At 39.6% G+C, this 21,527-nt stretch overlaps 2 protein-coding genes and 2 long non-coding RNA genes across 6 annotated transcripts; 3 read left to right on the forward strand and 1 right to left on the reverse strand.

The window, feature by feature from the left end:
- Positions 1 to 4,773: 4,773 nt before the first annotated feature.
- Positions 4,774 to 20,883, forward strand: LOC123977020 (probable 2-ketogluconate reductase). Of its 3 annotated transcripts, none has more exons than XM_046059472.1 (6): positions 4,774 to 4,787; positions 13,378 to 13,756; positions 14,831 to 15,002; positions 15,283 to 15,461; positions 15,571 to 15,667; positions 20,398 to 20,883. In XM_046059472.1, exons 2-6 carry the CDS (start codon positions 13,381 to 13,383, stop codon positions 20,552 to 20,554), a joined length of 981 nt encoding a protein of 326 aa, XP_045915428.1. In that variant the 5' UTR covers positions 4,774 to 4,787; positions 13,378 to 13,380; the 3' UTR covers positions 20,555 to 20,883. The 3 variants fall into 3 exon arrangements, with proteins under 3 accessions (XP_045915428.1, XP_045915426.1, XP_045915427.1); XM_046059470.1 differs by lacking the exon at positions 4,774 to 4,787 and adding an exon at positions 9,801 to 10,075; XM_046059471.1 differs by lacking the exon at positions 4,774 to 4,787 and adding an exon at positions 12,386 to 12,604.
- LOC123977021 (putative nuclease HARBI1) lies at positions 10,115 to 11,464 on the forward strand. The gene is made up of 2 exons (XM_046059473.1): positions 10,115 to 10,975; positions 11,143 to 11,464. Exons 1-2 carry the CDS (start codon positions 10,701 to 10,703, stop codon positions 11,363 to 11,365), a joined length of 498 nt encoding a protein of 165 aa, XP_045915429.1. The 5' UTR covers positions 10,115 to 10,700; the 3' UTR covers positions 11,366 to 11,464.
- LOC123977023 lies at positions 11,433 to 12,317 on the reverse strand. Its single transcript, XR_006826502.1, has 2 exons — positions 11,884 to 12,317; positions 11,433 to 11,791 (listed from the first exon to the last, which is right to left on the reverse strand). It is a non-coding gene; the product is annotated as an uncharacterized LOC123977023 (long non-coding RNA).
- On the forward strand, positions 15,917 to 18,033 carry LOC123977022. Its single transcript, XR_006826501.1, has 2 exons — positions 15,917 to 16,710; positions 17,643 to 18,033. It is a non-coding gene; the product is annotated as an uncharacterized LOC123977022 (long non-coding RNA).
- Positions 20,884 to 21,527: the final 644 nt, after the last annotated feature.

Consider the following 21,527-nt stretch of genomic DNA (forward strand, 5'->3'; position numbering starts at 1 on the left):
GAGGGTTTGTCACATGCAAACACACACACAACACATGATCACATCACACAGCCAACTCCTTAATAATCTTTATCGAAGAATGACAGAGTGACTGGAATCTTCTTCAACAACATTTACTTGCAAGGAGTCAATACATGCACTACAATTAGTACAGAATTGACTCAAGAGATTCTCTCTACAGTCTGTTTTTAAGCAGTATGTTAGTTGGTTACACCCATAGTTTTTCATGTCATACAAAGTAGTTGATAACCTTTTTCTAGGTGCATCACATGTCACACAGCTCTATGAAACAGTTGTTATTTAGGGTGCACTATGTATCTCACCCGTAGGCCTTTTCTGTCTATATCTGTATATAAGTTCCTGCTTTACAAGTTCACTGAAAGTATTAAGCACTTCCTGTTTAAGACAGGCTTGCAACAGTTTAAAATACTTAAGCACAGCATATTTTTCTAACATTAACATTCACCAAAGCTAAAGGGCAGGCTGCATTTTAAAAGTCTGATTGGTGATTTCATGACATGTATTTACAGATCATTTGAGTGAAAGTTACACTCAAGGTGTCATTTAGCATCAGAGAGTCAGACCACAGAGTGATACAGTGGTATAAAAGTGATAATGACAGATTTCAGGTGTGGAAAAACTAAAATCTAAAAGTTTAAAGGCTCTAAATTCACATAAACTATATTACTACTTCAACCTAGCTCTAATCAGAGATAAATAGGCCATAGTTAATAGTTAATAATATAATATAGTTCAAATAAGGTATTTTCAAACAAATAGCTAAAATATACTAATGTGTTAAAAGGCTACTTTAATCTTTTGCCATGTAAAATGCTCTTCACACAACTGTGTGACTCATTACACATGAGTTTCACATTATGGTTCCCAAGCTGAGGACAAAGACCACGCGAAGATGTCCCAACATAAATATGACAAGATGATAACAAAGGAAAAAAATATGTTCCACATAATTATTTAAATCTTATTATCTATAATAATCTATAATAATCTATAATTCTTGCTTTTTTCTTGTGAAATACTCGATACTTTTACCTGAAAATACTTCACAACAGAGACAAGAGACAAACACAGTCTGCTTAAATTAATACCACGCACAAAATTATATGTTTTCATTTTTTTATTGAACACACCATGTAAACAGTGCAGGGTAGAAACCCTTGTGAACCTTGGATTTAATAACTGGTTGAACCTCCTTTGGCAGCAATAACCTCTACCAAATATTTCCTGTAGTTGTGGATCAGACCTGAACAACGGTCAAAACAGTTTAATTTCAGCAGTATTTGTGGGATGTCTTGTCTGAATTGTTTTCTTGAGGTCATGCCACATGCCACATCTCAATCGGGTTGAGTTCAGGACTCTGACTGAGCCACTCCAGAAGGTGTATTTTCTTCTGCTGAAGCCATTTACTTCTGTGCTTTGGGTCGTTGTCCTTTTGCATCACCCATTCTGTTGAGCTTCTATTGGCACACAGATGGCCTTACATTCTCCTGCGAAATGTCTTGATAAACTTTAGAATTATCAACTGAGGCAGCAAAGCAGCCACAAACCATCATTCCCCCACCACCATACTTCACAGGTGGGATGAGGTTTTGATGTTGGTGTGCTGTGCCTTTTTTCCTCCACATATAGGGTTGTGTTGTCCTTCCGTGCAACTCAACTTTGGTTTCATCTGTACACAGAATATTTTGCCAGTAGTGCTGTGGAATATCCAGATGAAGGAATCTTTATTTTGGACAGTGACATCTCCGTAGTGTCTTCCCATGAACTCCATTCTTTTTTAGTGTTTTACGTATTGTAGAGTCGTCAACAGAGATGTTAGCATGTTCCAGAGATTTCTGTAAGTCTTCTGCTTTAATGGGCCCCACGAAGTAGATCACAACATGCAGAAAAGGTTGGACACAGTATAGTGCTGTTGTCTGCTAATTCTTTTGATATACAAAAAGTTAAGTAACCCCACAAACAAGCAGTTACTGTTAAGTTTGTATTCTCTTTGAACCCAACAGCAGAACAGACTAGGAGTAAGGTGGAAAATTAACAATTCAGGTAGCCTAGTTGGGGTCATCCAACCTACACTAAAGAAGCAGCATAAAAGCAGGCAGCTGTGTGGGCTGTGAAACACAGCTCAAAGATGGAAGCAGCAAACCTTCAGCAATAATAAAATAAACCATTCAAACCCCATTCAAACCTCAGATGCATGAAGTCATTGCGCTGCCACACAGACAGACACAGGTTAATATATTACTATCACCTAGTGGTCACATGTTCAAATGACATCCATATACATCCTGTATACTTCAGGTTCAAAGGCTCTTAAAAAGTGATAGTTATTACTGAAATTATTGAAATTGTATTGAAAACTTCACATCAGAGCTCTTTGACTGTTTGTTAATGTGATAATAACTTTATGTTTCTGCAGCAAAAGTTGATTTTTTTCTCTCTTTAAGTCAAGCACTTCACAACCACTGTTTAAAAATGCTGTATAAATAAAGTTTACTTTATTCTTTTTTGTGGATGAGCAAACATTTGCTACACTTTGGCTAAGGTTGGCAGTTGTGCCAAAAAAAGGCAATAAACATTTTGAAACTTGTTTACGTGAATTAAGGCACATGTTGCTTATCTATGTTGTTGTTGATGTATGTTATCATTCCTCATAGTCCTACAATTTGAATTTAGAATTTGCATATGTATCATGTGATTATTTGTTTGAGTTGATGCTAGAGTCCATACTTTTTGTACATGCTTCGTCATATATTGGTTAGTTAACTGCCAGTTTGCATACACTTCAATTGGAGAAAACAGCAGAAACACAGGGGATTTAGGAGGTGGCACCGCTGAGAAAAAGTAAGTGAACAAACAGTGTACTGTCTCTTTATGGGTGGCTCTGTCAGTCTTGTGCAATCACCAACCTGAAGCTTCTGCCTGCCCGGTTACTCTGCTTAATGAATTACTCCCCTCCTCTCCTCTCTATGGACGACCCTCTGCTCTGCTTTCAGATCAGCTTCTCAAGTTTAATCTGTTTATTCTTCATCTAAAGCAAAGGGGAGGTAAGATACTATCAAAGACCAGTTGGCATGCCTTCATCTGCCCCCTCCCCCCTTGACCCCCAGTTTCTGCTCATTCTAACTAACAGGAAACAGCAGGGTTGAGATAAACCTCATCAAATTCAGCTCAAAAGGTGAGAAATCAACTAACTCTAAATTTAGTTTTGATGCCATTTAAAATATTTAATATTTTTGGATCATTCAATACATTAGTTAGTTTGGGATTGTTTAGTTGACCTACAGGCTTCATGTTAATAATTTATTCATAGCAGTTTGACCTGTGGACATTTACTGCATGCACATTTCTTTACAAATATAACATATAATGATTTGTAGTGTAAACACTTTGTTCTCTTGAGGATTATTTGCACATCACATCAACAGTAATTATTGATTGCCACCTTACAGATAAGCATTTCTGATGTGCTATAATTTTTGCCAAACATTATAAAACACTAGTGACAAAATTGTTAACTTGACAGCCAGAATGCAAAGTCTCTGCTGTGTCCTGTATACAAGGAGACTGTGGGGTCCAGCACGAGCATCCTGGCTCCTTAAAACGACAAACATGCACAGATCTTTACGCCAGCTGCAGCACAAAAAGGTACTGTCAAGGGGCCTATAATGTATATTTGGAGACAAGCATGATCAAAACTTTGGATGGGGGTAAGAAGAAATGGATGGGTGCAGTGCTTCAGGTCCGTGGTCAAGGTCTACTTGAAGGAGAATTATAAACTTTTTTTTTTTTTTTACAGAAGTATGATTATACCATTGTTGGGGTTATGGGATGGGAGGGAGAGATGGAGTATTTGGTGCAGGTCAGATTTTAGGGCTGAATTATGGTCCCATTGGCTATTTAAAAATGCAGACATACAGTTATTCTAATTACCAAATGCAACTGGTTCAGTTCAGTGCAACCAAATATGTTTAAAGGGAAACTCCACCGATCAAGTTAGTTGTCACGAGAAAAACTACTCAGCCTGTGAAAACAGTAGTATAATGTCTTCTGTGGCTCTGAATGGAGCTTTCCAGAGTCTGAGAAAATAGCTCGGATGATGTCATAGTGACGTGATTATCGTGGCCACATACAATTTTTAACACACAGTACAATGCATGTCCTTATTAGGATGCAGTGGGTAGCCATTATGCAGGGCTAGGGGAACAGTTAGGGATTCAGGGTCTTGCTCAGAGGCACCTTCTACAGTGAAGCCTGCTGGACTCTCCGGGTCGCCTGTTCGAGTCATCTCATTATACGTATCTACACTAAAGCAGTGGTTAAACACTGAACTCAATCTGAGCACACTTACAGTATAGAGAGATCATAATGAAAGTGACCTACTGTTTTCCCTAACATCATCAATAATAGTCGTATGTTTTAAATAAATAGCTTATTGGCATCTTCAACAAGTTAAAGTCAGACATGATTTATGATTCCTGTGTCAAATTCTCCCTGCTCTCACAGCAGACTATACTGCAGTGATATTTCATGTTTCAACTGGATCATACAGCTACATAGCCTACTTAGAAACACTAAACATGGATCTAGTCTTTCTCATAAATTTTCTCATGAAGAGCAAATGCCTGTTGAAAATAAACAAAAATCATTAGTAGTAGTAGTACAGTAGCACTGTTAGAGGGAAAAAGCTCTTATATTGAAATCCTCCACATTTCCTTAGTAGTTCTTCCTGGTTCAGGAGAAGAGAGAATCTGGAACAAGCCACACTTGTGAGTGTTTCATGCACCTCCAAATACTGCTTTTAAACGCTAATAATATTCTTTGTGGGGTCCATCAATGGTGTTAAATCATTTGAAGTATATATTTTATGAACGTTTAGAGTCTTTAATATTTTAGTACACTTAGTAGTACCATAACTTGACATTCACTAAATATATGTGGTGATAACGCAGTTTGATCAATGACCACAGCAAAGTGCCTGAAAAGGACCTAAAGAGGTGGATGCTTAATTCGGCAGATCAAATTTTGTAGGCTACCTGCCGAGATTTGCATCCACCTCTTTTCTCAGCATAAAGGACCGTTATCACCCGCGAGGTGCACGCAATTCTCGGCAGGCAGGCAGAATTCGGCATAACACCGGTCCATTCACAGCTATTGCAAGATTTTAAGTTCCTGCTGAATTTTGTCATATGTGACCAGCTAGTATTAATATCATTATTGTTTATCAGTACCTGTGAAATTAAGGTAATTAATGACAAGTGATCTGAGTAGCTTGAGGCATCCATCTTGGATACTGGTGTGACTTCCACACCCCACTATCCTCACCCTATCTCCCACCCAACCCCCAGCTAAAATATTTTTTTTTACAACTGATAGACAATTAAATGGCAACTATTTTGATCATTAAAGTCATTTTTCATGTAAAATATTTCACGGTTTTCATGGCACACCATAGGCGTTTTGGTGTCAGAATCAAAAAACGAAAAACCAATTACAAATGACCAAGGTACGTTTTTCGTTTTTGACGATTCATTTTATTGTTATTTCTTTTTGAACAAAGAATGAAGAGAGTCTGTGAACTTCAGTCAATTCGTGTTTCATTATAAACCAAAAACGGAAGTCAAAATAAAAGTAGCCCATGTACCATGTAGTTAGAAAGGTGATTTTATACTAAAACTAAACTAAAATAACATTTTTTAAGTAAAACTTAAGTAGCACTGGGTGTGAAAAAAACACTTTAGTTAACTGAAAAAAAATTAAAATAATAAAATAATAGCTCTGGCTGTTATAGAGAATTAAACATTTTTAAAACCATTGGTGACCTGTAACTTCAGATTAAGACAATTGAACTAATGTTATATTTAGCTTAGGATAGCAGTTAGCCTATTTATTTAAGTTTATATTATTTAATTAATATTTTAGTTTCTTAACATATTTGTAGACCTTCTTGCATTGTGGAAGCTCAACCAGCAGAGGTCTCTCTGCCCCTCTTCTGTGCACTTGAGCTGAAAAAAGCTTGTTTTTACCACTGAGCTAATCTGTTTATCGAGTTTAAAAGAACTGTTAATAAAAACACCAAGACTTTTTACAAATGGGCAGCAGTTTGAGGATATTGGGCCAAGAGCACTGTTGTCACCAGAGACATCGGGCTCCCCAAAAGTTACAACTTCAGTTTTTTTGTCATTTAAGTTTAAAAACGTTCAGTGACATCTAGTCTTTTACTTCATGTAGACATTTTCTCAGCGCTTCAACTGAGTTTGTTTTAGTATTTAAAGGTAGGTAAATTTGGATGTCATCTGCAAAGCAGTGAAAGGAAATGTATTTTTGGAAGATTGATCCAAGGGGCAGCATATACAGTACAGCGAGAACAAGACTGGGCCTAAAATTGTAGTGACAAACCTTTGTCATTGCCTGTAGTTGGACAAAGCAGAGGGGGTCCAAATTGTGCTTTTTCAGGAGGAGCTGTACAATGGCCTTTTTAAAAGCAGCCGGAAGTTGAAAGTTTATCAAGTTTAAAATACAAGGCCCAACAGAGTCAAAAACATCTTTAAAAAGCTTGGCTGGAAGGCTGTCTAATGAGCAGACCGAGGGTCTTAAACTTTGGACCGTCTTTGACAAGTCAGAGAAAGGTATTGGCATAAAATCTTCAAAAACAGCTGAACATAAAAGGTATAATACTGGGATCTGGCGCAACACGAAGGGTTAAGGCCCGGATACTGGACACCTTATCAGTGAAGAATTTACCAAATCTGTCACACAGAAGGCCACTAGGAATAATGCCAGTATGTTCAGGGGGGTTGATTATCCTATTTAAAACATTAAAAAGGACATGAGCTTTGTGACGGTTGTTTAGCACAAGGTTTGAGTCTTTGCAGCTTTCACAGCATCCTGGTAGTTAGACAAACAGTCTCTTAAAATTCCCAGAGACACATGAAGTTTGTCTTTTTTCCCCATTTTCTCTCAGCACAGCGACATTCCCTTTTGAGAGCACGAGTAGGGTCATTGTGCTATGGCACTCCATTTGAGTTAGAGCTCCTGTGCATAAACGGTGCTATTGAGTCAAGGATTTCTGTGCACGTGGAGTCAAATAAAGTAACCAGCTCATCAATGTCCAAATTTGAAAAGGAGGCATCCAGTGACATTAAAGGAGAGGTGTCAAACGCTGCAGCAAAAAAGGAAGCCGTAGCTGGATTAATTGCGCGCCGTTGACGCATGGGGACGCACGCTTTGCTTTGAGGGCACGGCAAAGAAACAGAAAACAGGACAGGCATGTGGTCAGAAATACCTGCATCAGAAATGTCCTTTGGGACATTTGGGACAAGACCAGGTCCAAAAAATGTCCCTTGTTATGGGTCAGGCAGTTTAGACTGAGTAAGGTTAAAAGAATCTAAAATGTTTAAAAAGTCCTTGACCAAAGGCTTAGAAACACAACAAACGTGAATATTAAAATCACCAGCAATTAAATGATCGTAATTAAGAGCATATTATAAATATGTATAATACATTTTTATAAGTTAATTCTGTGCTACTTCAGGTTTTGGGCAGTTTTATTAACTACACAAGCTCAAACAATAAATCAACAAGATGTTAATGCCAAAACTGCAGAGATGCTAAAGGATAAAAGCAAACTGTTACAAAAGCACAATTGCCACCAGAATGTCCTGACACCACCAACACCCACAGGTGTGCGCCACCACCTAAAGACAGCAAGTCACATATATAAAACACCACACAATAAGGCTCAGTTAAAGGTACACACACACACACACACACACATGGCCCATCCCCCTGTAACAGTGTCTCATAAAAACAATCCCCATTTAAAATAAGGACACAAAAATCAGCAGTTGATCAGGCAGGCAAAACGGCAGTGGTTCAACCCTCAACTATTGCAGTAAATCATCCACCCAGCTCTGACTCCACCTCATTCAAGGAGCAGATGTTTAAGGCAACTTAATGTATCAACCTCCACGGCCATCTCTGTGGTGAACTCTAGCAAAACAGGCCATGCAGTCTACAGGGTCTTAAAGGGGGCTTAAAATGTCTGTAATAAAAACAAATTAAAAAGTGTTCACAAAAATTGGATTGCATACCATCCAAAATCCTAACCTGCTCACTGACCACACTACAACACAATGCATCAAGAGAGATCCTGAGTGCTCTCTGAACATCAACTCTTAATGAGGTAATTGTCTCCAGGTGTGTGCCTGCTACTGGAGAGGCAGGGTGGAGCTTACCTGAGAGGGTGAAACTAGATTGTGGCATTACCAGGCCGAAAGCCATCACAACAAGAAAATGGAAAACCACACAGGCTAACTAATTCACTGATATACAAGCTTAAATTTAAACAGCTAGCCTTGTTATCAAACTCGAACCATCGGTTAATATTTAGTTTTATCAGTGTTATTAAGCAGCTAGCTATCAATACACAAACACGGTAGTTTTTTTGTTTGTCTTTTTACTAAAGGGGACTGGGGCCAAACTCCCCTAAACACATGAGAAAGTCTGAGTACATTTTCAGTCTTCTCCCGAGCAGCCTTTACTGCCAGTTAACAATCTAAGGGGTCATCAGTCAGATGAACAACAAGCTTTATTTGGACATTAAGCATTTCATTCACAAACACCTCAGAAGAAAAACCTTCTGGATATTCCCTCTGTCACATCACAGAATACCAACAGCAACTTCTAATGACATTTTCTCACATCTGATACAAATGGGCAGATTCAGAGCAGGACTGAGTTCTCTTACTCTTAACATATCAAACATGTCCCACAAAACAAGCAATAGGCAGCATTGCATCAATCCGTCCACACACATCCCTCACACTGTCTTAATGTTGCAACATGTCTGCAAGTATAAAGAAAGAACCACATTGACAGTGCTACTAAAGGTGGCCCTTTTCTGGTGCTGGAGGCAGGAGGGGTGTTCTGCTTTGTCCTGCCAGTCCAGCATTTATTTGAACAGAGAGTGATGGTAGGTGATGGGACCAGCCTTGATACTATCATCAGTCCTCAAACCCTGTACAGGCTCACATCACCAGTCTTGGGACTCAATTTGACTTTTATGTTACTTTACACAGGTTTGAACAGTGCATAGCTTTCCCTGATGGCTCATTAAACAGAATTAAACCCAAGAAAGGCAGTAAGACTTGAAGCTAGAGGAGATGCTTTTTGACTCTCAGTAATGCTCACCAGGTTTCACACATAAGTATGCCTACATAACTAATGAGAACTACAGGCTGCATTAAAAATATTTACTCTACTTAACTAATATAATAAGTATATTACACTAGAGAAAAATAAAGCAAAGGAAAATAAAAAGTTTACAACTCCACAGATTTGTTTTGGAAGAGTTTTGTTTTGACACATAACAGTAGATGGTGGAAGCTGAGAGTTTTTAGCAGCTATAGCACCACAGAAAGAGAAGCTGGGAGGCAGGTGAAGTTCTGCACACCCTGCAAACTCAGTGATTAGCTTCTTTTGGTAGCAGTGCCAGCCTTCTCTTTGATATAAACACAAGTCAAAAGGTCAAACCCTTATTGCCTGTTGGCAACAATGGCCTTACAAATGTTTAATTCTCCCTAACAGCCGGAGTTATTATTTTATTATTTTTTTTATTTCAGTCAATTAAAGTGTTTTTTTTCCACACCCAGATTTAGTTTAGTTTTAGTCTAAAATCACCTCTTTAACTACACGGTACATGGGCTACTTTTATTTTGAAGGTTTTACCGGTTGCTTTCGCTTCCATATGAGGAATAGACCACGTGACTTCCGTTTTTGCTTTCTATCGAAAAAACGAATTGACTGAAGTTCACAGACTCACTTCATTCTTTATTCAAAAAGAAATAACCATAAAATGAATCGCCAAAAACGAAAAACGGGCCGTTTTTAGTTGGTTTTTCGTTTTTTGATTCTGACACCAAAAACGGTTATTTGGTTTTTCGTTTTGAAACAAAAAACAGATAAACGGTATTTTCGTTTTAGTATTACAAACGAATTACGGATTATCCAGAGATACCCAGACCCAGACCTTTCAAACTATCAGCCTGGTCTTAAGGTAAGTAGGTCTTAACTCAGCATTCTAAGTCCGACCTAATATTTATGACAGTTGCACCATCCAGGCTTAAGTCCTCTTCTCGCTAAGACCGGGCGTAAATCTTACGCCTAGTCAGTAGCAGGCGTAAAGTAAAAATCTAGGAAAGTTTCTATAGTAACCACTTGATAACTCAGCAGTAAAGACATGGCGCGCCTTATACACAGACTTTACAATGAGCGGGCTTTTAGACAGGAGAGAGTTATTAGGGACAGAAGCAATCCATTGGACATTTACAATGATGAGGAGCTGATTCAGAGGTTTTGATTTTGTCGGAGAGATATATATAAACTTGTTGAAGAGCTGTCACCCGACTTACAGTTTGTGTCGGATCACAACGCAGCATTGACACCCGCATTACAGCTGTTAATAGCGCTACGTTTTTATGCAAATGGTGCATTTCAAAACACTGTTGGAGACATGATTAATGTCCACAAATCCACCGCATGTCGGGACATCCGCAGAGTGTCACTGGCACTGAGCCGTCGCCTTCCACGATCTGCTCACCTCCCCACTGAGGCCGAGTCTGCGGTGATGAAACACCGATTCCTCCGGGCCTCTGGCATTCCTGGTATTGTGGGCTGCATCGATGGGACTCACATCCGGATCCAGGCACCATCTGAGCATGAGTATCTGTATGTCAACCGCAAGGGATACCATTCAATCAATGTGCAGATTGCTTGTGACGGATTTCGAGGCTGGAAGAGTAAATGGGCTGCTTCTCGGTGACAGTGGATACCCACTGAAACACTGGCTGATGACTCCTGTAATTGCTCCGAGGACTGAGCAAGAACGACGGTATAACACCATCCACACCACCACTAGGTCCCTCGTTGAGCGGTGCATCGGAGTCCTCAAGTGCAGGTAAAATTCTTTCCGCGGTGTCTGTGCCGCTATCCCTGGTGCTGATATAGTGTGGTCACTAGATCACTGAAAACTATATAAATAGACTAGGCTTAGGCTATATAAAACTCGCCAAACGTGACACATTTAGATTTTACAATAGCCTAATCATTAATTCTTTTTTCTAGGTTTCATTGTCTTCATGGAGAGATGTGGATGCACCCTGAGCGAGTCTGCATCGTAATAGCAGCGTGCACTGTCCTCCACAACATCTGTGTCACCAAGAGGATCCCTCTCCCTAGGCAACACCATCAGCCGGTGCCGGAGGAAGGTGCCGACCCTGTGGACCATGCAGGGCATGAAGATGTCGGTGGACGACTAGTCCGTACACGTATTATTAATGCTTTATAAATGTTGTAAACTATTGCTTCACTTAAAATAATTCTGCCATAAAAAATAAGCCACAAAGAAAGTCCAGTAGGTTTATAATAAACTCTTTTTTAATTTACATATAATTGTCATTGATTCATTGCACACAATTTGCCATTAGGCTTATTTACAGAATTACAAAAGACTGCCCATCCTCTTCAGAAATAGGCGAAGATGACCTGCTTATCTGTTGTTGGAGCAACTGTATTTCTAATGATTTTTTTTTTTTTTCAAGTTCCAGCTTTTCCTGCTCTGCCTGTAATTTCTTTGTTTCAGCCTCCACTCTAACAATTTCTTTTTCAAGAAGTGTCTGCTGCAGATCTTCCAGCCTCCTCCTCCATTTCACCAGCGGTGCACCGCTGCTGCCTTCATGAGTATTTTGTGGAGTGACTTGGGCCTCCATCGAGTCTGAAAATACAGAGAATCTGTCATAGGCCTACTGTTATCTGACAACTACTAAAACTGTTATTGTAGGCTACTCCAATATATAGGCTACACACCTTTCACAATTCACACTCTCGCTTGAGTGGTCGACATCCATCTCTGGAGAGACAGCAGTTTCTTCCAGATCGGTACCGCCACTTTCCGCACCGACCAAACCAATAAAAGCCGGGGAATCCTCTCAAAAGACAAATCTTTTTTTGCTTTGCTCAGGAGGTCTTTCCACTTTTCCTCACATCGCTCTCTGTCCGAAGGCAGCCGGAGTCAGAGCAATCGTTAATCGCCTCCGTTATCTGTTTCCATGTTGTTTGTTTCTTCTTGTTCGTTATTGAGTTTGATTGCTTGGCAGTCAGTGTGTGTCTGTGCTGACTGTACAGCTCAATTAACTTTCGTATCTCAATGTCGGTGAAATTTCCTTTCCTTTTTCTTTGATCATCCATTGAGACGGCTACAAGTTAACAAAACAGCGGAAGATAGTTTACAGCGTAACCCAGCAACGCACGCTGCTAGGCAACCGCTATAGTTCTGTGGCCATTCACATGAACGCGCATCGCTAAGACCAGGCGTAGTTAAGCCTAGGCTTAAGTTTGGTTGGTGCAACCGACGTTAGCTCAACTCTAAAGACTGGTCTTAACTAAAACCTACTTAGCAGTTAGGACCAGGCTTAGTAAAGCCCTGTTGGTGCAGCCGGCTCCTGGTCTTCTCCCTATAAATGACTCCACACTCCATCACTTCCTGTTTGCCCCTTCGGCCCAGATCCCTGCTTGAGGATGAGGAGAGGTGATTAAAACACACAAACACTTGAATGACCTTGGGTAAATCCCATAAGCTAAAATAAATTACTTGAAATGAACTGTGTATGTGTTGTATTTATCCAACCATGATTTCAACTCTTCCGACCAGTACTTAAATGAACTGACATGAAATGACAGGCCATGTTTCCATTGATGCTAGCCCATATGCCCATATGCTAAGGGTAACCGTCCTATGCTAATGCTCAGCTAAGGTTAGCTTAGCATGCCAAGACCAACACTGCTGGCTTCAATGAAGGCATGGGGTAGCCCCATGACATATATATATATATGTGTGTGTGTATGTAAGAGACATCCTCTATCCCAGAAGAATAACTAAATTATTATGTAGCCTAGAGGACGCAAGTTATTTAGGATAATATGGCTCGTGGTGAACCTATGAACTTAAGTCATATTAAACAACTATTGCTTTGTGTTGTTGGACAGAAAAATAATAGCAAGACTTCCCTCTGTGTACATCTATCCTATAGGCCTACAAGTACAATTTTGGTTGTATTATTTGTGTCCCCCTCAAAAATTGCTCTTGTGAAATTTTATGTTTATCACAAACTAATTGCCACATGGTCAAACTGGAACCTTTGAGCACCCTGGCGGTCTGGGGGGGACCATGGCAGTTGCTGACTTTTAAGTTGCCATTTTAAATTCAACCATACTCCATCCCTGCCATCTCCAGGACATGAGATGAGCTACAATGGTGTGAGTGTGATGAGTGTTTGTCCCACTGTGTTTTAACTTCTCCAGGTGATGGAGGACAACAAGCCATGGGCTCTGATCTCAGAGGTGGGTGAACAAGGTTACCTTGAAGAAGTCACTGACATAATGAAACAGCACTTCAAAATCATCTGCCACAAAGAGTTCCTTCAAAACCCCCAGCTGCACGGGCCTAAAATCCAGGCCATGTTCGTGTGGAACGCCTGCCCTTCAGCCGAGCCTTCACTGCTCAGTTCGCTTCCCTCGCTAAAGGTGGTCGCCAACGGAGGAGTGGGCATCGACCACCTGGATGTGCCATACATCACCAGCCTCGGAGTGAAGGTGACAAACACGCCTGGTGTGGTGAGTGATGCCACTGCAGATTTGGCAATGGGTCTGCTTCTGGCATCGGCACGGAAGATCGTTGAGGGTGAGTCAACTCAGGTCAATTTTATTTAGATAGCCCGAAATCATAAATCGTAAATTTGCCTCAAAGAGTTTATTGATCTATATGACAAAATGCATCCTAAGACTCTTGAGGTCAAAGGTTAACTGAATCTTTATAATGACAAAACAGAGACTTACATCTTTTTCCACTTAAGCAGCTTTGAGAGCAATTCTGACAAAAAGAGAAACACAAAGTGCTCATGAATTGTTGGTTGCCAAACAGGAATCATTCAGACTTTAAGGAAAACTCTTCAATTTGGCAAACATCAAGAAAAACCTTTAGATTGACTGAGGGTCAGTATAAGAAAAGAAACCCCAGTTTTTGTATATAATGGTATAAAAATCAATGGTTAAGATATAAAATGGTCTTAAATAAATGAAAACAGGAGTAGTACTGTCTCAAGTATTTTATAAAACAATCTGCAGTTAAAGCGAGAATTCATAAACAATAAAAATAGCCTCTTGCTCAATTTGATAAACTCAAGACTTTTCCTTTAAATCTTTACTTGGTCTAGTATGACCAGTTGTGCTTATGTTAGCGTATATTAGCGAATGTCAGCAAAATTAAGGTGCATATTGCTGTGAACCAGATATTACTGAGTCAGCTTAACTGACTTATCTACTTGCATTTAGTTGTTTAGTAGCCATGAACCATTCCATGCCGTAACTGGCCACAGTGGCTGTTGTAAATAATGTCATTCAAAACAGTATTGGTTAAAAACTGTCAATGATATTTTATTCCAATCCTCTGTTTATAAATAACAGATTTCTTAATTTGTAAAATGATTTAGGCCTGTTCACTTTTAAGTCCATTAACTAATGATTCTTCATTTTGTCTCCCGTTTTTCTGTTTTGTTTTAATCTATTTTTTAATTGAAAGACAACTAAAAGACAAAGCAGTAAATTAGATGACAGAAGATAAATATGGAAATCAATTCATGAATTAATTATTAAATGCTGAAAACACCCTTCATATCCAGTACACACCTGAGAATAATGAATAATGTAGCAACAGCAGTACAGGCTTTGATAAAAACATGGTCCTGTTTTGCCACAGGTCACCAAATAGCTGTGGACCCAAAGACCACCCATATACCAGAAAGCCTGATGGGAATTGAAGTCACAGGGTCAACTCTGGGGATTATTGGAATGGGCCACATTGGCTGCAGAATTGCTCAAAGAGGCAAAGGATTTGACATGAAGATCCTGTATCACAACAGGACCAGGAGGTAAAAGTTTTCTGGCGAATATTTACCTTGATTCCCTTAAAAATATAAAAAAAATAAAGAGAAAGGTGTAATCCACTGCAATTCACTGCATGTAAAGGACCAGTGTTTCTAGGTAACTTATAGAAGAAAAATCCTTCCGAAAAAAACCTGGTAACCTGTAGATATATGTATAGAAATATCACTACTGTAACCAGATATCCAAAGAAATCGAACATTTTAAAGCAAAGAATCAACGAGACAATGTTAACAGTCACCTTCATCTTTTCTCTCTGCCCTTCAGGAGTGTTGAAGATGAGCAAGCAGTTGGGGCGAGGTTCTGCGAGAACATGGATGACCTGCTGAGGGACTCAGACTTTGTCATGCTGGCGGTCAATCTGAGCCCTGAAACCAAGGGCCTGATCAGCCACAGAGAGCTGGCACTCATGAAACCCACAGCAACACTGGTCAACATCAGCAGAGGTGAGGTGGACAACATGTTGCCTAGACGTCACAAATTTGGGTTAAAGAATTGCAAAAGTTCCTGTTAAGTTATTCTGAAACACTGATCTTTAGTCTAATTTCTTCTCAGGTCTGGTTGTGGACCAGGATGCTTTAGTTGAAGCTCTGAAGTCTGGAACAATTCGCGCAGCAGCTTTAGATGTGACTCACCCAGAACCATTACCAAGGTCTGAAAGCACCCACACTCTTCAGCCAGAGTCACAATTATTTTTCATTAGTGAGACTTATGTAACCTTTGAAAGCAGAAAGACTCCATTCTTCCTCTTTGAATAGAAAAGTTTGACTCAAAAACAATTAAACACACTCTTGCTACAATAGTATTACTTTAGATAAAAAGTTCTTTGTACTGAGTTGATTGACTGACTTGTTCTACTGCTACACCACTTTCCCACAAATGTTATAAAGTCTTGCTTTAACTGAAATAACCTTGTCACATCAATAGATTACTGAGTAACACAGTTACTCAGCCCCTGAATACAGTTTAAAAGGACTGTACAATTATGCTAGACATAGCACAAAGTCAGTATTATTCATACATTTACAATGATTTACAAATTTTCCATCTTGAGGTCCAGACTCTGTTTATGTACGTTTCTACTGCACATTTAAATTATTACATATTTTCTTTAAAGTTGCACTAGTCAATATTTTTGGATCAACAGTGATCAAATATGTAATGTGAAAGATGTTACTCAGAGTTATGAACCTACACAGAATAATCATCCTGCAGCTGTATACAGTTCTACAGAGGTTTTTTAGGGTCTTTTAGGCCCCGTGTCCACCAAAGCGTTTTTTCTGACGCCAGCGTCTTTTGTCAATTCATTCCAATGGGAGCAGCGCGTTTTTCCAAGCTGGTAAAAACGGCAGGAGCGTGACGAGGTGCTGAGTGTTTTTTCCGCGCCGGGCCCTGAGCGTTTTTTTCAGGTCGCCGAGAGTTGAAAAATGTTAAACTTTGGGGAAAAACGCTGCGCTCGTCACTATCACTTTTCACCCAGACGTCCAATCACAGTGCAGGAGGGGCGAGACAAATGCCACACCGTAGCAACGGTTACTATCCTGCTCATCGACTGCTCATCAACAATGGAGGAGAAGTTGATATTGCTGGTCTCGGAGTATCCTTGTCTCTATGAGATGACATCCGCTGACTATCACAATGTTAACATGAAGAGCGATGCGTGGAGGAACATTTCATTCGCCATGGGTCTACCAGGTAAGCAGCAGTACATTAGGTTTAAAGCACGTAATGATAATAATCACTGTTGATTTGCTAGCATGCTGATGGTTACATTGTAACGTTAACTGTTTGACGCTTCTCAAATCACTTCAGACTATTTTTTTTAGGTTAGTTTACTTTTTCTCATGTAAATTGCATAGCTTCGAAAACACTCTAGCACAGATTCTTAAAGTAAATCGGACCAGTAATGTTACTTTTAAACGTATGAGTGGACACACACACACAGAGACAGACTAACCAACCTGATTACAGTAGGCTACCCTCTGGCCCACAATGGTGGTTTTTAGAAAAACATTGTATGAGATAAACTTTCAATATTTTCTGGGAATAATCTAGATGTTATTGAGATGTTATATATAGTGTTTCTCACTGCAGTGCAGAGCTAGTGCTGCCTTCTGAATTATATTTTTTAATGTTTGCTTGCACCATAGAAGTTCACAATATTTTATTCTTAATCTTTACAAATTTCAGTGGAAACATGTCATAAAAAGTGTAAATACCTGAGGGACACTTATAGGAGAGAGAAAAAAGAGGAAAAAGAGAGCAAGAGGTCAGGTTAAGGGGCAGCAGGGGGTTGGACATGGAAATACATGCCCATCCTCAATTTTCTGCAGCCATTCATCCAAGAAAGGGACACCACTAGCAATGTCAGGCAGACTAGGCCATGTGATGAGGATGAAAATGTAGAGGCTCTTCTCGAGTCCCTAGTAATACCAGTGGAGGTAATTTAGCATACCACATTTACCACATATCAATATGAAAGTGTTGCTTTTAAGTCTGTGTTCACATTTTATTTCTGTCAAAGGAAGGCATTGTTATTATTGTTACCACTATTATTATTATTGGTTATAGTAATAGTATACTTTCAGCATGCTTGTTATTAAAATTTTCTGATTTGATCCCCACAGACAACAGATGACATTACACTTTCATCAGAGCCCCTGTCCCTGTCCCAGACCCAAACCCAGGCCAATACCGCACAGCCCAGATCTCCTGACTCCCCTGATGATCTGCCACTCTGCACACCCAGAAGACCTGCACGTTATACTCCAAAGAGAAGTGCTGAGCCAGTTGTGTCTGAGTATCAGCGCTGTGTCCTGAATGCCCTGGAAAATAAGCCCGATGATGAGGAGCATTTTCTTTCAAGTTTAGCTGGGGCTTTGAGACGCCTTCCTCCCCGCAGCCAATCAGAGGTTAAAGTAAAATTTCAACAAATATTACATGAAGCAGAATTTGGCCATCAATAAAACACTTGCATACCTTTTACAGACGACTTAAATAAATAATGATTTAAAATAATTGATTTGGTATTATTTATTATCAATATATTTATTTGTTTATTCGATTAATTGTGTTGCATTGTGTGATTGAAAAAACACTTTCCCACTAAATCCACAAATTTTTCTAAGGTTATGGGTGGCTCTTAAGAGCCTTTTTGATAGTATTGATGGTGGTGGTCCTGATGCTAGTCCTGAAGGTGGTGTTGGAGGCATTAGACAACAGAATGCTGCCATGCAACTTCGCTTGCTGGAGAGGATAAGTAAGTGGTGAACCTCTGTCTAACTTCCAGTGCTTCACTAGAGGCATTGTTGCTGCCTACGCGCTGAATGGGATGCTGTGGCTCTGATGGCAGGGGGGCATGCCTTCTTTCCAAGTCATCATCAGCCTCCTCCCAGCGTAGGAAATTGTGGAGGATACAAGTAGCCTTCACCACTGCATCTGCCACCTTTGGTGAGACACCAAGCACTCTGTGGTAGAGTCTCCACTGGGCAGCAAGGATCCCAAATGTGCACTCCACCATCCTCCTGGCATGTGAGAGACAGTAGTTGAACACACACTTCTCCCTGTCAAGGTGTTTTCCTGGGTAGGGTCGGAGAAGGAGCTTTTTCAAAGGAAAAGCCTCATCACCCACAAATACATGTGGCACATGCTGGAGGTTTTCTGCACGTGGTAACGGTGCATCCCCTGGTTGAGGGCTTTGCCAAACTCAGAGGCAGAGAGAGTCCCACCATCGCTGCTTTTCCCGTAGGCCCCACCATCCACCATCTGGAAAAGGTAGCGCGCATCAACCACTGCTAGGAGCACGATGGAGAAGTTTCCTTTGTATTTGTAATACATGGATCCTGTTGAAGATGGGGCCTGTATTGCAACATGCTTTCCATCGATTGCTCCCAGGCAGATGGGCAAGTTCCATAGCCTATTGAAGTCTCCCACGATCCTCTTCCGGTGGTGGTGTTCAGGGAAGGGCATGTACTCCTGGACCATGACAGACCACATTGCCTCACACACATCTTTCACTATTCTTGCCACTGTACAGTAACCCACCCTGTAACTAAAAGCTATCGATCTGAATGAATCTCCTGTTGACAGATACCTGAAATAAATAATAATACATAAATTAGTAATGATTAATATTATAATATATGCATATATATAATTATAAAATTATTATTATATTACTAATTAGGCCTAGTATTAAGAATAAATACAGAAAATGCTACAGTGGGTCAATAATCATTGATTATAAATTTAATTATAAAAATTCTGATTGTTTTAATTGTTAAATACTTAATTGGTTTAGATGTGTAAATTCTTTTTATATCACTGAATCACAATTAGATATGTAACATTAAGTTAAGTAGCCTACTTAAGTTAACTTCTTTCACTGCAGTAGCCTACACCTTTACCTCAGACAAATGGAGAGACGTTCCTACAAGCTAATGGCCTCTCGGTAGTTTGTGTCTCTCCTTGCTATGGTAGGTCCAATTCTTCCACACAAAATATCAAACTGTGTCCTGCTCATTCTAAAATACTCTTTGAACCGGGCTCCGTCCAACCTCACCTCTCGGACCAAACGGTGGTACTCGCCGAGATGTTTCCTCGCCCACAAAATCTCAATCTCAACCCACATACGGCGAGTCCGTCCTCTCTCTTTACCTGCTTTTTCGTCCCGAGCAAGTACTCTTCTCCGTGTTGACATTTTTACATCAAAGTAGAGTTGGATAAAACTAGTTGCAACATCACTGCCATGGATTTTATGTATCATAGCAACCAAAAAACTGCTGAAAAACGCTTTGGTGGACACGGGCCCTTAGCTCATTGTTTTGGTTTTCCTCCCTGGGGAAGCAGGCAGGCAGTTCTCAGAGATAAAGCTCTGAAAGCCCACTGTAGGCTACCTGTCCAGCATCAAACGGCAGACAGACCGGTAGGTACCAGCTAGTAAACATAGTGGAGCATTTAAAGCTAAATGGCCAAATTTATTCCTTCAGAAGTTGGTGGAGACCAAAACAAAGATAAAAGAGAAGTAAATATGGGACAAGTGGCCAGAAATACAACTTTAAATTAAAATACTTTTGCTGAATGTCTGTTTGAACACAAGCCCCAAGTGTCCCAAAAAATATCTTTATGAAACCTAAACATTAGTGTTTTTCATCTTCTTGACCATCTTTGATATTCAGTTAAACACAACAATCTGAAAAGGTTAAATAATCAGTTTACCAGTCTGTACTTACATGTAAAGGGTGCAAGGAGGCAGTGTTTTATTTTAAGATCTTAAAAGCCAAAAACCACTGATGAAATAATAGTGAAAAGAAGAAGACTATAACATTTACTAACTCTTAATCCTTCTGGCTCCTATCAACTACTCTTCTTCTTCTTGTGCAGGGATCATCCTCTCCTTGGCCTTCCTAATGTGCTGATCACGCCCCACGTTGGCACCAACACTTACACCACAACAAGGCGGATGGTACAGAGGATGGTAGAAAATGCTTTGGCTGCAGTGAAAGGCCAATCTATTCCCAATGAAGTCAAACCAAACTGACTTCACTGATGGTACTACATCTGTCTGGTTTGAGAAGTGTTTTTTATGGCAAGATGAATAACTTTTATCTTTTCTTTAAATTAGTTTTGGTTGTGCAGTGTTCTGTCTAACAATCTGCCATAATCACTGTGATAAACAGGGACATTTGTTGGATTAAGATCTTTAATTTATTAGTTAGCTAATGTTGGATATGAAATTACATGACTGTAATTTTGAAGTGTAGCCTTACAACTTTGTTTTGATTGACTGTATTTTTTTTTTTTTTACATTACAATGTTTATGTACATGCTGCACCACCTAAAAATCATAATAAAACTACCTCAAATTTACACACTTGACCTTCATTCCTTCCATGATCCTTTGACTCGAACACACAACAGTACAACACAATCTTTGATGGATTTTCTGCCCAACAATATCGCTGTCCTGTCAAGTCCTCACTATTATTATCAACTCACAATACATCTGTGGGCAGCTGGAGCCTAAAGGTCAGAGAGTTCAGACTGCAGAATTGAAATTCTTGTTTTTGAATTATTTACTTTTTGTGAATAATAAACCGGTCCTCCCTGCACGTCCTCTGTATGCTGTTGGGTGAAGATAGCCCTCACTGCTGTTTTCATTTTAGTTTCCCGTGTTAATCTTTAACTTCCTCCAAGAAAAATTACAAATGTAACACTGGTCAGACAAATAGACTAGACTAAGGTTATGTTAATCAGTCGTAGTGATTTTAATTTCTGTGTATTTCCACAAGATGATCTGAACTGTTAAATTCAAATTACACTGGAAACACATTTTATGCAAAATAGGAATATGTTTCACCATTGTTTCATGACCCTTTATTCATCATTTGCATAGGCAATAAATGTGTTGTTATTATTATGGCATGTGTATTTACATAATTGATAATTTCTTTTTTACTCCTATTTTTGATTATACTATGAAACAGTATAAGCTAAGTTAGCTGGCTATTTGT

The sequence above is a fragment of the Micropterus dolomieu genome, linkage group LG09 (genome assembly GCF_021292245.1).
Source record: "Micropterus dolomieu isolate WLL.071019.BEF.003 ecotype Adirondacks linkage group LG09, ASM2129224v1, whole genome shotgun sequence".
NCBI classification, from domain to species: domain Eukaryota; kingdom Metazoa; phylum Chordata; class Actinopteri; order Centrarchiformes; family Centrarchidae; genus Micropterus; species Micropterus dolomieu.

What these genes read in the sequence shown, in the direction of transcription:
- LOC123977020 (XM_046059472.1), top strand. Translation starts at nt 13,381, where the DNA reads ATGGAGGACAACAAGCCATGGGCTCTGATCTCAGAGGTGGGTGAACAA. An exon ending in ACTGGTCAACATCAGCAGAG is followed by an intron (nt 15,462 to 15,570) that starts GTGAGGTGGACA and finishes ATTTCTTCTCAG; the next exon opens with GTCTGGTTGTGGACCAGGAT. An exon ending in CACCCAGAACCATTACCAAG is followed by an intron (nt 15,668 to 20,397) that starts GTCTGAAAGCAC and finishes CTTCTTGTGCAG; the next exon opens with GGATCATCCTCTCCTTGGCC.
- LOC123977021 (XM_046059473.1), top strand. Translation starts at nt 10,701, where the DNA reads ATGGGACTCACATCCGGATCCAGGCACCATCTGAGCATGAGTATCTGT. An exon ending in ATCGGAGTCCTCAAGTGCAG is followed by an intron (nt 10,976 to 11,142) that starts GTAAAATTCTTT and finishes TCTTTTTTCTAG; the next exon opens with GTTTCATTGTCTTCATGGAG.